The sequence below is a fragment of the Camelina sativa genome, chromosome 17, assembly GCF_030686135.1.
Source record: "Camelina sativa cultivar CO46 ecotype springtype chromosome 17, ASM3068613v1".
Lineage (NCBI taxonomy): Eukaryota > Viridiplantae > Streptophyta > Magnoliopsida > Brassicales > Brassicaceae > Camelina > Camelina sativa.
The window spans coordinates 22,608,494-22,623,874 of record NC_141896.1 but is presented as its reverse complement, the minus strand read 5'-3'; the positions used below and the strand labels follow the sequence as shown (position 1 = coordinate 22,623,874).

At 40.5% G+C, this 15,381-nt stretch overlaps 1 protein-coding gene and 1 pseudogene across 2 annotated transcripts; both read right to left on the bottom strand.

Moving 5' to 3' along the window:
• Positions 1 to 9,626: 9,626 nt before the first annotated feature.
• Positions 9,627 to 12,632, bottom strand: LOC104757564 (DEAD-box ATP-dependent RNA helicase 5). Of its 2 annotated transcripts, XM_010480317.3 has the most exons (13): positions 12,057 to 12,632; positions 11,833 to 11,963; positions 11,642 to 11,749; positions 11,469 to 11,549; positions 11,299 to 11,377; positions 11,118 to 11,203; positions 10,981 to 11,037; positions 10,820 to 10,887; positions 10,666 to 10,734; positions 10,467 to 10,560; positions 10,208 to 10,372; positions 10,023 to 10,115; positions 9,627 to 9,916 (listed from the first exon to the last, which is right to left on the bottom strand). In XM_010480317.3, the coding sequence occupies exons 1-13, from the start codon at positions 12,562 to 12,564 to the stop codon at positions 9,821 to 9,823; spliced, it is 1,635 nt and encodes a 544-aa protein (XP_010478619.1). In that variant the 5' UTR covers positions 12,565 to 12,632; the 3' UTR covers positions 9,627 to 9,820. The 2 variants fall into 2 exon arrangements, with proteins under 2 accessions (XP_010478619.1, XP_087351536.1); XM_087495410.1 differs by having other exon boundaries at positions 10,820 to 11,037.
• Positions 12,633 to 12,939: 307 nt separating this feature from the next.
• Positions 12,940 to 14,067, bottom strand: LOC104759606 (F-box/LRR-repeat/kelch-repeat protein At1g09650 pseudogene; annotated as a pseudogene).
• Between the last annotated feature and the right edge of the window lie 1,314 nt (positions 14,068 to 15,381).

Here is a 15,381-nt window from a genome sequence, read left to right as displayed (position 1 = left end):
GTCCCAAGTCCCCACAATTTTTTCCAATTTTCAAATCCCTTGTCGAAAACAGGTTCAACACCAAAATCATCTCCTTATTCTCGGACAATGGTGGAGAGTACCTTGCCTTACGTCAGTTTCTTGCAACCCACGGTATCTCACATCTCACCAGCCCTCCGCACACACCCGAACACAATGGTATGGCCGAAAGAAAACACCGCCACATCGTTGTAACGGGTCTCTCCCTCCTCACTCATGCTCAAATTCCGCAATCCTACTGGACATACTCATTTGCAGCGGCGGTATATTTAATAAACCGTCTCACTACTCCGAACTTGGCAGACAACACTCCGTATCAGCTTCTGTTCAACGAAATGCCAAACTACACAAAGCTTCGCACATTTGGATGTCTTTGCTATCCGTGGATAAGGCCATATGGTCCAAACAAGTTCACTCCGCGATCCAAGCCGTGCGTATTTATGGGGTACTCTCTCACTCAAAGCGCCTACCTCTGTCTTGATGTCGACACTTCTCGTCTCTACATCTCCCGTCACGTAACATAACATTTGTTGAATCAGTCTTTCCTTTCTCTCGTTTATTAGCTCAAACACAATCTATTTCCACAAACACTAATCCCTCTGACTCTGCTTCGGCTTCTCTTGCTCTCACCTCTGGTGACCTTCTTCCGAACCCTACTACTTACCGTGCCACAGTAGGCAGTCTTCAGTATCTTGGTCTAACTCGTCCTGATATTGCTTTTGCTGTGAACCGGTTATCCCAGTATATGCATCAACCACGCACGCTACATTGGGAGGCTGTGAAACGCGTGCTGCGTTATCTTGCAGGGACAGCAAATGTGGGAATTTTCTTCTCTGCTCAGTCTCCATTCAATCTTCGTGCCTACTCTGATGCCGACTGGGCTGGGAATCGTGATGACTACACCTCCACAGGCGCCTACATTGCATATTTGGGACGTCAACCGATCTCCTGGTCCTCCAAGAAGCAAACTGGTGTCGCACGGTCTTCCACGGAGGCAGAGTATCGGGCTCTCACTGCAGCTGCTTCTGAGGTCAAGTGGCTTACCTCTCTCATGACTGAGCTCGGTCTGAAGTCCACTGATGTACCCATACTCTACTGTGACAATGTGGGCGCAACTTATCTCTCCGCAAATCCAGTGTTTCACTCACGCATGAAGCATCTCGCCTTGGACTATCATTTTGTTCGTGAACAGGTTCAAGGCAAGACTCTCCGAGTTGCTCACATTTGCTCCGCTGACCAGCTGGCCGATGCTCTTACAAAACCTTTGCCTCGATCCAGGTTTCTAGAACTCTCCGACAAGATTAGACTCTGTCGCCGGCGTCCATCTTGAGGGGGTGTAATTGAGTAGATAAACCTTATCGCTAGTTTTTAGCATTGCTAGACTTTATCTCTCTGTTGTTGTTATCATTTGTACTAGTCGTTATCTCCAGGTATCCTTGAGATACGATCCTATCAAACACCATGTATAAATATGTGTTCTCTATTGTGAATAAAGATTATCAGTTATCATCTTCTACAGAAAACAGTCCCTAGCAACCGAAAATTAACTTCACGATAACCGCAGCAGATATTTCTACTCTCCTGGCCATTCTTCTCTGAAAACACACTTTAGAGGTAACCAATGAAGCTCACAGTAATCACTATAAACCTTCTACTTGTCTCTGCCTCAAAGCTTCTTACCCTACAATAGAACCAGATGTAACTTCAGTCATTGCTTCTGCATTCTTTGGGGATGTCTCTGATACGATTCATCAGTCGTATTTCAGGAAGAAACAGAGGAAGGAGCCAGCACAGCAAGATTTAGCCGTTGCGAGTGATGACGTGGAAGCGGAGAATGGTCAAACGGAAGACTTGGAGTGAAAAGGAGTGTTTGCAGTTACGCTTTTGAATTCGAATAAATATGAGAGTCTGTTCTCATTTCTCTCTTATGTCATTTGTGAGTTGATTTTAGCCTAGCGATGTGCTGGAAGAGATCAATGTTGATCTGTTTGTAATCCGTTCTCTCATACTCTTGGGTTAACGTTTACGGTTTCCGATTTGTGGATTACAACCTTTGTAGTTCATAGATCTATCTTAATTGAGTATCGTATTTGTTGGAGAGAGTATTTCAAATCTTATCATTGGCGCGGGGTAACTGCGATTGAAGCTTCAACGCGGCGACGATGGATGAATATGATGAATCGGAGATGTTTACTAGTTCGGAGTATCAGGAGAATCCCGATCGAGCAGCTCTTAAGTTCTTATGCGGTGGCTATACGCGAGTGGTACACACAATCTCAGAACATCGAGAGAAATTTGACTCGATGGAATCGACGCTTTTGGAGATGAAACAGACCTTATCGCAACTCTCGAATCAGCTTGGGAAACGGCCGATACAAGCTGAATCGTCTCATCAAGCTCCTCAGGTACCGTATTCCTCAGATTCTTATGTTCGCGAGATTCAGGATCCATTACCCTTAGAGATCGTTCGAGTTTGCTTCGTAAGATTGAGATGCCTGTGTTTGATGGTTCGAATGCTTATGAGTGGTTATCTAAAGTAGAACGGTTCTTCCGTGTGGGTCGATATTCGGATTTGGATAAACTAGATCTGGTTGCTCTGAGCTTAGAAGGAGACGTATTGAAATGGTTTAATTGGGAGATGACGCGTCGTGAGTTTCGTTCGTGGGAAGAGTTTCGACGGCGGTTGTTCTTGCGTTTTGGAGTTGCTAGGGAGGAAACTCCGGGGAATCGCTTGTTTGCGATCAAACAAACAGGAACTGTGTCTGCGTATGTTATGGAGTTTGAAGATCTATCAGCACAAGTTCTTGGTTTGGATGATTCTCACTTGGAACAGATCTTTTATAATGGATTGAAGCCAGAGATGAAGGAAGTTATGAAGATGAAGGAACCAGTAGGGTTAGATAATCAAAAAGCTGCGGTGTTAAGGATGGAGACTAGTTTGTTCTGTCAACTGTTAAGTGACAAAACAACCAAATCAGTTGTCACACATAAACCGTTTACCTCTAAACCGGTGGTGACTTACACGCAACCACGTCCGTTGCTGTTACAGAATGGTGGTGGTGGTGCTGGTCAAGCTGTGGCACTGCCAAATAATCAGCAGCCTACTATACAACCTCGACAGCGGCACACTGCAGAAGAACTTGATGCTATGAGAAGTAAGGGAATTTGTTTTAAATGTAAAGGGAAGTATAGTCGTGGACATGTGTGTCCTCTTAAGGAATTACAAATTCTGACTGTAGTGGAGGGATTCGAGTTGGAAGTGTTGGATGAGGAGTTAGTAGGTGGAGAAGTTGTGCAGTTGGGCCAGGATCCGGCTCTGTGTTGTTTGTCTCTTAATTCTTTCATTGGTCGTCACTCTCCTAAAACTATTAAGTTGGTTGGTTGGATTGGTAAATCTAGAGTGGTGATCATGATTGATTCCGGAGCATCTCACAATTTTATTACGCCAACAGTGGCTACTAAGCTGCGTCTGAAAATCTCGAGAGATGACAACTTGGAGGTGTTGTTGGGAAATGGTGCTTCTGTTCATGGAACTGGCACGTGCAGACAGGTTCACTTTCAAATATTAGGAACTACGTTTCTGACTGATTTTGTGGCATTGGAGCTAGGGGGTGTAGATATCATTTTGGGAATTCAATGGTTGGAGATGTTGGGACCGTGTATGGTAGACTGGAAGAAGCAAGAATGGGTTTGTGAATACAATGGGAAGACTGTGAAGTTTGTTGGTGACACGTCTCTACATGCTCCTCCCTTATTACTGAAATCCTTTGCTGTGCCAACCTCTCAAAGATCGTTGGAGCGAGAGCTGAAGGCATTGCCGCCGGTACAGTTTTCTTCAACGGAGACTAATATACCAGTGGTGATTACCCAAGTATTGGAGAAGTTTGCTCCGGTGTTTGCTTTACCAACAGGGTTACCTCCGTTGAGAGGTCAAGAACATGCCATTGTTCTTAAACAAGGGGTTCAATCTATTACGGTTCGCCCTTACCGTTATCCCCATGCTACCAAGGAAATTATGGAGAAATGGTAGATGATATGCTAGTTGCGGGCATCATCCGTCCGAGTAGTAGTCCGTTTTCAAGTCCGGTCTTATTGGTTAAAAAGAAGGATTCTTCTTGGAGGTTCTGTGTTGATTACAGAGCTTTGAATCGGGCTACAGTACCGGATAAGTATCCTATTCCTGTTATTGATCAGCTTCTTGATGAGCTTCATGGAGCGGTGATATTTTCAAAAATTGATCTTCATTCTGGCTACCATCAAATTCGAATGTGTGAAGAGGACATTAAGAAGACTGCATTTCAAACATTGGAGGGTCATTACGAGTTTCTTGTGATGCCTTTTGGCCTCACCAATGCGCCTGCTACGTTCCAGGCTCTGATGAATAAAGTGTTTAAGCCCTTGCTGCGGAAGTTTGTTTTGGTGTTCTTTGATGATATATTGGTGTATAGTACCAGCATGCAGTTACATGTTGAGCATCTAACGGTGGTCTTGCAGGTGTTAAAGGATGATCAGTTGTTTGCTAACGCGAAGAAATGTTCCTTCGGGGAAGCTCAGGTTGAATATCTTGGCCACATCATTTCCGCGGATGGCGTGGCGACTGATGCGGCTAAAACAGAGTCCATGATGCAGTGGCCAACTCCGGGTAATATTAAACAGTTGTGAGGGTTCTTAGGGTTGACTGGTTATTATCGAAAGTTTGTTAGAGGTTATGGCACTATTGCGAAGCCATTGACTGAATTGTTGAAGAAGGACCAGTTTGTGTGGTCAAAACAGGCTCAACTCGCATTTGAGGCGTTGAAACAAGCAATGGTTTCTGCACCGGTTCTTGGTTTGCCTGATTTTGATAAGAAGTTTGTGTTGGAGACGGATGCCTCTGGAACTGGTGTTGGAGCGGTATTACTTCAAGACAAACGTCTTTGGCGTACTTTAGCCATGGTTTGACAGCTCGGGAGCAGCTCAAGCCAGCTTATGAGCGGGAGTTAATGGCGGTTGTTATGGCAGTACTTAAGTGGAAACATTATCTCATGGGGAATAAATGTGAAGTGCACACTGATCAACGGAGTTTGAAGTTTTTGCTTGAGCAAAAAGAGGTGAACTTGGAGTATCAAAAATGGTTGACAAAACTTTTAGGCTTTGATTTGGATACTGTCTACAAACCAGGTGTGGAGAACAAGGCTGCAGATGGTTTGTCTCGTATTCCTCACTCTGTTTCAGCCTTGTTGTTAGCTATGACAGTTCCCTCGGTGATTCAACTTCAGGACCTCTATCAGGAAATTGATACGGATCCAACGATCCAAAATACGTTGTCTCAATTTCGTTCTGGTACGCTGTTAGGCACTCATTTTCATGTGGTGGATGGTCGTTTATGGTACAAAAGGCGTTTGATGATTCCAAAAACTTCAAGTTTGATTCCTGTCATTCTTCATGAGTATCATGATAGCAGTATTGGTGGTCATGCGGGTGTGTTGAAGACTCTTAAGAGAGTGCAGGAGACTTTTCAGTGGGATGGTATGCAGAAGGATGTCCAGAAATATGTTGCGGCTTGTTCCATTTTTCAAACTCACAAGTATTCGACATTATCTCCAGCTGGTATGCTTCAACCCCTGCCTATTCCTACTGCGGTTTGGGAGGATATATCTTTGGACTTCATTGAGGGATTACCAACATCGGGTGGTGTGAATGTTATTTTGGTCGTGGTGGATCGGTTGAGTAAAGCAGCTCATTTCCTGGGGCTTAAACATCCTTTCAAGGCGTTGGATGTTGCTAACAAGTTCGTTGAAGAGATAGTTCGTCTCCATGGTTATCCGAGATCAATTGTTTCTGATAGAGATAGAACATTCTTGGGAGAAGTTTGGAGGGATTTGTTTCGTCTCTCTGGTACTAAATTGAAGTTTAGCACGGCTTATCACTCTCAAACCGATGGTCAAACAGAGGTTTTGAATCGGTGTTTGGAGACTTATTTGAGGTGTTTTGCTTCTAGTCATCCTCGTACGTGGCAACGTTACTTAGCTTGGGCGGAATTCTCTTATAACACGTCGTTTCATTCAGCGATGAAGACGTCTCCTTTCAAGGTGGTATATGGTCGTGATCCTCCTCAGATACTTCGTTTTGAACCGGGTTCCACGGAGAGTTGGGAATTAGAAGTGCAACTGAGGGAGAGAGACTTGATCCTGTCTCGGATTCAACACAACTTACAACGAGCACAGGAAATTGTGAAACGTAATGCAGATAAGAAGCGTAGAGAGGTGATTTTTTCCGTGGGAGATTGGGTTTATTTGAAGCTGCAACCTTATCGACAGATGTCTGTGGTTCGTCGTACACATCATAAGCTGGCAGCTAAATACTTTGGTCCTTTTAGAGTGGTGGAACGTGTGGGAGCTGTGGCGTATCGTTTGAAGCTGCCTGATGGTTCGAAGATCCATGATGTCTTTCATGTCTCTCAATTGAAAGCAGTGGTTGGCGATCATCATCAGGTTCAGTTTTCTGCTCCACCTGAGCTCGTTGAAGAAGAGTTATTGTTTCCAGAGTCTATTGTGGAGGTCAGGTTTGATGACGTGGGTCGAAGGGAGTTTTTGATTCAGTGGCAGGGTCGTGATGCTTCGGCGAACACTTGGATGTTGTCTAAGGACTTCGTTCAGCTATATCCTTCTTTCAAGCTTGAGGACAAGCTCGTTCTCCGGGGGGAAAGTATTGATACGATTCATCAGTCGTATTTCAGGAAGAAACAGAGGAAGGAGCCAGCTCAGCAAGATTTAGCCGTTGCGAGTGATGACATGGAAGCGGAGAATGGTCAAACGGAAGACTTGGAGTGAAAAGGAGTGTTTGCAGTTACGCTTTTGAATTCGAATAAATATGAGAGTCTGTTCTCATTTCTCTCTTATGTCATTTGTGAGTTGATTTTAGCCTAGTGATGTGCTGGAAGAGATCAATGTTGATCTGTTTGTAATCCGTTCTTTCATACTCTTGGGTTAACGTTTACGGTTTCCGATTTGTGGATTACAACCTTTGTAGTTCATAGATCTATCTTAATTGAGTATCGTATTTGTTGGAGAGAGTATTTCAAATCTTATCAGTCTCTTCACCAATTCTTTGACAATTCTTTGCGCCTCGTCCGACATTTTCTATGAAGAAACCAAACACCAATATGCAACGGAAGTACTTTTTTCTGTCATGATGACATAAACACAAACAAGACCCTCCTTCTCTGATCTTGAGTCGACTTCTAATACAGTTCCGAGAACAAAAAAAAAAAAAACTCTTTTCACCGGCGTAGGAAAAATCCAGTGAGTATCCATCACCACAACATCTTTGTCATCATCCCTCTCTTGTAACTGAAAGCTCATCACTACCCAAAATACTTGATTATTTTTTAAACTCTCAAACGTGTTTCTTTTTCACCAACAGAAGGTAGCCAGACACAAAGTAGAAAATCGATCAACAACTCCAATTTCCTGTGACTTCTCTTCGCAATCCAATTTGGGAGACAGAGAAACTGGAGCTTTTCTCAATCTAAAACCGAGCACATCCAGAAACTGTATTTCTACATTCATGTGACATCTTTGTCGATGTTCCTCTCTGCTGATCACTAGATAACACACCGAGATCGCCAGAAGATTTCTCATTTTCTCTGTCTGATCTTCGCAACCAAATTCACATGTGTGCAACCAAACGAGCTTATCACCTTCCCACAAAGAACTACTAAACCCCTCTGTTGCACTTAGAGACTCCAAAAATACTGTTTCAATTCTTCTTCTCACGGTGAGCTTTTTTTTTCTTTTTCAAAGTATGTTTTAAATTGAAATCCCAAACAGACCAATGACGAGAAAAACGCTCTTTTCTTTTCCAATTTTTTTTTTTCCGAAGGCAAGAGAAACACAAAATTTCGTGTGACGACCTTGCGATTCCCGGCAAACTCTACTCAACACTTCTTCTTTTCCTACTAGCCACACATCCATAATCAGACCCCGGAACAAGAATGAATCTCTACTCTCTTCTTCGATGGCTAGCCTGTTTCTTCCAACGAAATCATCACCAATCTTTTTTTTTTTTTCCTCTTAAGATACTCTGATGTCTGAACTCTAAATCACCTTTTTTTTTTATTATGTTTCTTCAATTCCACAAACACTTAACACACGTCCTCATCCTCATTTGCTTCTATGTTCACACATCCAGGATCTAACCTATTAGAGACTATAGACTCAAATCGGTTTCCTGCTCTAATACCAAATAAAGAACGCATTAAGTAAACAACACAAAGAGTTTGTTAAATCATTAAGTAAATCGGATTTCCTACGTCTCCGGGACCAAGTCCAGAACCAATCCACTAGAACAAATTTACAATTACAATCATAATTGTATATGATATCGAACACTAGTGGGGCGACGCCACACACCTTGTGTGCATCTCTCGAGAATACTCTAAGGCGCACAAGTCTTCATGACACGCCCTCTTGGTATTTATAACAATTGGTCAACCCTAGAATTGACAACTTTCCAATTCTACACCAATAGGAATTTTCCTATTCTAAACCGATAAACTAACATATTTAGATAACTCCTAAATATAACTAATCCTAATTCCATAACTGGTAGGATTAGTATAGCTTGCACTCAAGCTATCTTCAAGCTTATGCCAACAATATCAAGATACATTGTAAGGATGATTTCTTAGGGATTTTTCAATCTGATGGATCTATAAAATATTATTGTTCTATTAATGCAACAAGAAAAGAAGGAGGAGGTCTTACACCTGAAGGATTTGAGCCTCGAGATGAAAGGCCAACTCGCAGAAGATTGATGGTGCAACTCAAAGTACCAGCAAGACTAATTAAGTCATATGACTAAGTCTCCTTTTCCCTTTTATTTCTGTTTTTCCTTTTGCAAATAATACAGTGGCTTTATGTTCCTATCTCTCAGGGGAAAACCCATGTTTTCTTTTCTGCTTTGTGCTTCCAAGTGTGTTAGGAGTTGATGATACTCCATTGTAAATTGATTATAAAGAGGTACCAGCAAGACTTTCATTTTAAATAAAGAGGTATTATGTTTAGCTCAAATTTACAGCTTGTTGCTTCACGTTTTTAGGGTCTTTTAATACTCAAAAAAAAACAATGTGCATCCGTAAATTTATATCAAAGTACATATAATTCAAGACCTTTTTGAAATCTGGTGTGGTTCTCGATTGGATAGTATATAGTTTTGTGTAGTTTTAAAAAAAAGAGACACAAACTTTTGGATTTATATTTTGAATGTTTCTATTCAATTTTGTTCAAAAACGTGATTTAAAATGAAAGTTAACTTTGACCAAAAAAAAATTAAAAAAATGAAAGTTAACTATACACATACTTAATAAATTAATGCAACGAAAATTCGGTAAATATATCACTCGGGAAGATGATATTCTTTAACTGATCCTGAGAAGATGCTTCTTCAATATATCTTTTGGTTATTCATGGATGTTGAGACAATAGCAATACAGTTCCTCAAAAATTCGACCACATGATGATAACATGGGAACCAGAACATGCATAAAAACTCTTTCGTGACAAGATCTTAAACAAAACCATTTTAAACTATTGTAAAAAGCTTACAGTAAATTCATAATCAAGAAGTTTTTTAAGTGAATGATCCATTTAATGTTTCTAGGAAAAACATTACTTTTTGTTTTGTCAAAGGAAAAGAATATAACTAATAACGGATACAAATATAATGAAAATGTAGGGACAAAATTTAAATGTTATACGGGTCAAACCGACACATAAACGAAAATCATAGGCAGGTTTTGATAATCATAAACAAATTGAACTTAGTCTTCGTCATCAGAATTATCGAATGTGATCTTCTTAGCTTTTGGAGCATCAGCTGCAATCTCTCTGAAATGAGCTCCATACAACTTTGATTCCTGCAATTTTTCAACCAAACAAAACACACAGATCAATCACTCCATATGATGATGAAGAAGAAGCATTTTGTGTGGGGAATGAAGAATGTAATGGAAGAAACCAAACCTTTTTCTTTACATGAGTACCAAACTTCAAAAGATCAGCTGGCACGACTTGTCCTGCTTCCCTGAGAACATTCACAAGTTCTCCGGCAAGACCCTGCAACAAAGATACAATCATAATAGAATGATCTCTCTCCATTCTCAACTAAAAGCCTAAAGAATCTAAAAAAAGAGTGTTTTCAGAATTACCTTGTTCAACTGCGTGAAGAACGTGTGTGCAACGCCCTTTTTACCCGCTCTTCCTGTCCTCCCGATTCTGTGTACATAATCCTCTGTTGTTAAAGGGAAACTGTAGTTTATCACAACTTCCACGTCAGGGATATCGAGCCCTCTTGCTGCTACATCAGTTGCCACCTGTGATTTACAAAACAGTGTCAATGCTCTGTTTCAGAACCAACCAAGGTGTTTTTATTAGCCATAAAATTTCGGAATAATAAAGACTACATACCAGCAACGGGCAGGATCCTTCTTTGAACAAAGATAAAGACCTGGTACGTTCGGTCTGTGCTTTGTTTCCGTGTATAGATACAGCTTTCCAACCTCTAAATAGTTGTGCAAATATTAGACTCATTGCAGTTCATGAGCAAAAATACCAATGATCTTTTTCTCTTTTGTTGAGGAAATTAGTTTGGGTTAAAATATCAAACCTTTGCTGAAGAAAACGTTCGAGACGTTCAGCTTCCACCTTGTATAATGCAAATACCAAAACCCTATTCCTGTAAATAACAAAATGCTTGGTGTTAGTATTGTGAAGAAGGAAAGATCTGCGAAGGGGTTGGACAAATTGAGTAGCAGATTTACTTTTGAGATTTATGGTATTTGTCTAGTAAAGCAAGGAGACGCTGATCACGAGCATGTTCATCCAAGACCTGCATTTGTAACCAAACCAAAGACCTGTTGTTAAGAGTATCAAATAAAGGACAAAAGGCTACTTCCTCCAGGGATGATCCGAGAGAACATACCTCAATGATTTGCATAACGTCGTGGTTGGCAGCTAAGTCTTCGGAACCAATGACTACCTGAACGAAATTTTGAATGATCGTCGGGAAAATGGATCAAGATGCAGGTGAGGACAGATAAATTGAGAAGGGAAACATACCTTGACTGGGTTTGGATCCATGAATTCCTGAGCCAATTTGTGAACATCCAAAGGCCAAGTTGCACTGAACATAACCATCTGACGAACTGTAAGACAGATTAGAAAGAAGAAGAATTTCATTAACGGGAACCAAATTTGGTTTCTCACAAGAATGCTAAGTGAAATGTGACAAACCACTTGCCTTTATTTGTCTTGCTCAATATAAACCGGACGGGCTCCTCGAAACCCATATCAAGCATTCGATCTGCTTCATCCAATACCTGACATGTAGGAACTTCTGTTACCATCTAATGACTATGATCCTACGAGGCTGAGTCAAATAACATTATTAAAAGATGATCTGTTGCTTACCACGAAGGAAACATCCGAGAGACGAAGCTCATTAGACTCAATCAAGTCTCTCAAACGACCAGGCGTACCAATGACAATATCCTAACAGATAAAATCAAGAAAAACATTACTCGACTGATCCAGAAGCATAAGTGAATGTCCTGATTAAAGGAGGCCATAATAACAAATCTTACAACTCCAGATCGAATTGCACTTATTTGAGGCCTTTTAGAGCTACCACCATACACACAAATCGATTCCAAACCACAAGGTTTTCCAGCTTCACTCAAAACATCAGAAATCTGCCAAATCAAACACAAAAACTAAGCACAAGTTTCCTTTCATCTCTTATAACTAAAATGATCAAACAAGTTCATATACATACCTGAACAGCTAACTCTCGTGTAGGCGAGAGAACAAGACAAGTAGGATTAACATTTTTTGATCCTTTACCAATCTTCTTATTCTTATTCAACATATGCATAATCGCAGGAATCCCAAACGCCAATGTCTTGCCTAAAATTTGACAACATAAAAAAAAAAACTCAAAGTTCCAATTTTTTCAAACCAAAGTTAAAATCTTTTCACACTAACACAAACATTACTAACCTGACCCAGTTTTTGCAATCCCTATAAGATCACGACCATCCAACAAAAACGGCCAAGTATGTGACTGAATCGGAGATGGCTTCTGGAACGTCTTACAGCAATCTAAGACATTCTCCGGCAAATTCGATTCAGCAAACGTCTTCAAAGCTGTGTACTTTGCTTCTTCCACACCTTTCCCAGACACAGCAACCTTCTGTTGTTCACTCTCTCCATTGTTTGAATCCTCAGCTGCTTCCAGCTTCTTCTCAGGGACATCTCCGGCGATTTCTTTCTTCTTGTTCTTCTTCTCAATCTCTTTCTCCTCTCTCTTACGTTTCTTCTTCTTCTCTTTGTTACTCAACTCCTTCTCCTCTGCAACATTCGTGACCTCTTGAGGCACTTCGACTTCATGATCATCTTCCTTTGCTTGTTTGTTCTTCTTGCTCTTCTTCTTCTTCTTGTTTGTCATCGGACTCTCGACGGATAAGGGTTCGCCGGAGACGGGAAGCTCTTGCTTTTGTCCAGCCATTTCTTTGTTTTTTTGTTCACGGGAGAGAACAGAGAGAGGAGTTGTTGAAACGGCTGAACGAGAGTCGTTTGTTCAATTTAGGTTTTTCTTAGGGTTTTAAAGCATCGTTGAAAAGATATTTTCAGTAATTGCAATTTTGTCTCAATATTTTTAATGATTACGTAAAATGGTCTAGACTTCTTGTTTTCTAAAAAATAAAACCAAAAGTGAAAAGTGAAATTTCGTTCATATAGAGTTAACGCCCTCTTCATGATTTTAGACAAAAATAAACAATGATGATGACTCATGAGGAAAAGAGTAAAGTAAAATTACAACATCCGCTAAATATACAAAGAGAAATTAAAATGAAAGGGAAAAAGTTACAAGAATAAAGTACTAATAAATAGAGATTAAACTCTGGACATAAGAAAGAGGAAGTCCGATAGATTTGGCAGAGAGAAGTAAATCAAAAGATTTGGTAGCGGGATCATGCAACACGAGATGTTGCTTGTGCTCATTATACTCACGATCATATAACAAAAACTTATTAGTTGTGCCGGAGAGAGAGAGTGCAGAGAGAGCCAATGTGTGCGTGCTCCCAAACCAAAAAGAAGTTGTGTTGAGATCAATGGTATACAGCTTCACCCATGTCTTGTCGTTGTTGTTGTTGTTTCTTGGAGCAAAGGACCAAATCAGTTGGAGGAGGTCCGTCTTCAGAGACACGCACAAACGGTTACTGAGGCTGCACAAGGCGATGTCTTCGGGATGGACACGGCCAGGAAAGGGAAGAGGAGTGTTAGAGATGAGTTGAAAAGTCTCGGAGTGAAGATGGAAAGATAAGACCTTAGTTTCGTCTTGACCCTCGGTGAACCAGTGGAGTGACCCGTCAAAATACAAGGGTTCACGGCTAGCGATGATGCGATGCGGGGAAGCAGGGACAACGTACCTCCAGGAGTTGGCGGAGAAATCAAAAACTTCACAAGTAGTGACGTTGTCTAGGCCCAGTTCAGAAGAATTGTATAAGAAAACAGGCTTGTATGTGTCCCTTAGATTGTCTTTACCGAATCCAAGCAAAGGGAAACGGTACGCAAGCTCAAAGAACTTTTCTTGCAAGCCATGAATGAGCTGTTGGAGCCTTGAGGGAGGAAAACAGCGACTCCATCCAGTGGTGGGATTGGCGACAAGACCCGAGTCGTAGAAACTGTAGAGGCAGACAAGGCCGTCACAACTTGTCTGGGAAACAAAGGTGCAGTTCTCACTCTCGGTAGGGGTGATCTTGACCGCAGTAACTTGAGCCTCGTCCGAGACTACTGGTTGTATGTTTGGTGGAGCAGCAACATCACAAGACAGGTAAACCAAGAGGACTTGGGGATCATCTCCCCCACAGATCAACTGCCTGTTCTGGAAATACCTCGATTCGATTGTGGATTTCCATCTCCTCGATACACTTTTGAACCTGCCCAGCGATTTTGCCGTAAGTCTCTCCAGGATACGCTCTACTATATCGTGGTGGAGCTGTTCCATACTTGAGCAGGAGCAATGTTTTATGTTTCTCATTCTCTTTCCGACTTATAACACCACCACTGGTAAAGAGAACTAATGTAGTTCTTCTTGTATATATATAGAGTTGAGCTATGTATCGGAGAAAGGAAAGAACCAAAAAAAAAAAATGGAAACTTCAGAATGAGAGATAAGGAAATAACAAAAAGAAAATGGAAACTTCAGAATCAGATTACGGAAGAGACGATGAGAAAGTTTGTTACGGTTTGAATTACTCTTTCTCATTCAATGAATCGAAAAGTATCTGTACAAGAGCATATATACAATTATCAATACTAGACCGTATACTAAGCTGTACAATACAATCTCTGGTTAAGTTAATCTAATAACTAAACCACACTAAACCAAATCTCTATCTCCAATAGCACCCTTTTATTAAGCGGTTCTTCTTGCTCTACAGGCGGTGGAGACAGCGAGACAGAACACAGATCTCCTCCTCCGTAGCCGTTACAACTCAGTTCAACCCCCTCTCTCTCTTTGTTTTTTGTTTTTTGGGCTTTTATTTAAGTTTGGGCCTAACTAAACCCATATTAAAAAATAAAAAATAAAATGATTTCTCTGTATATTCAGTCTCTACTATGAAGAATATAAACTTTTGTAAAAAAAACTATATTTATTTTTGTCGGCCTGATAAGTTATTTAGTAGAAAAATCAACTTTTAAAATTATATAATTGTATTTTTATTGTTAATTCTATAATTAGTATACATGGAATAATTTAATTTTTATATAATATTAATTTAATCAACTTAATTAGATATATTTATCTATTACTCTAATATTAATATTTTTAACAAAATAATGAAATAATTTTTTATCAGTGTAATACCAAATGAATGATATTTTAAATTCATGGACACAAATTTGTCCTGCCATATAACTCTGTCCTAAATATTTTAATTTGGGAAAAATGCCGTTTAAATCCCTAACTTTCAAAATTACGCCGAAAAAAGCCTGGACTTTCAGAATGCCGTTTTAATCCTCAAGTTTTGGTTGACTACAGAATTAAATGATAAACTTTTGTTGACCTGGCCGTTTTGGTCATCGTGATAATCTCCGTTAGAAACCCCAAGACGGAGTTAATTGGCCGTTAACGGTGTCCGTCTATCAGAAAACGACGTCGTTTCTCTAAATTGAAGAAACATAAAATCCCCAAATCGATTTCTAGGGTTCAAAAACCCCCAAATCGATTTCTAATTCGAAACCCTAAATCTTTCTCCAATTCCAAACCGTTGAACAGAAATCTCTCATTATCTGAAATCGAGACGAAACCCTAATT

Coding starts and splice junctions, on each gene's coding strand:
- LOC104757564 (XM_087495410.1), bottom strand. CDS start 12,564: ATGGCTGGACAAAAGCAAGAGCTTCCCGTCTCCGGCGAACCCTTATCC. Junction 10,373..10,466: donor AAGGATCCTGCCCGTTGCTG/GTATGTAGTCTT, acceptor TGTAAATCACAG/GTGGCAACTGATGTAGCAGC. Junction 10,116..10,207: donor TCTTCACGCAGTTGAACAAG/GTAATTCTGAAA, acceptor TCTTTGTTGCAG/GGTCTTGCCGGAGAACTTGT.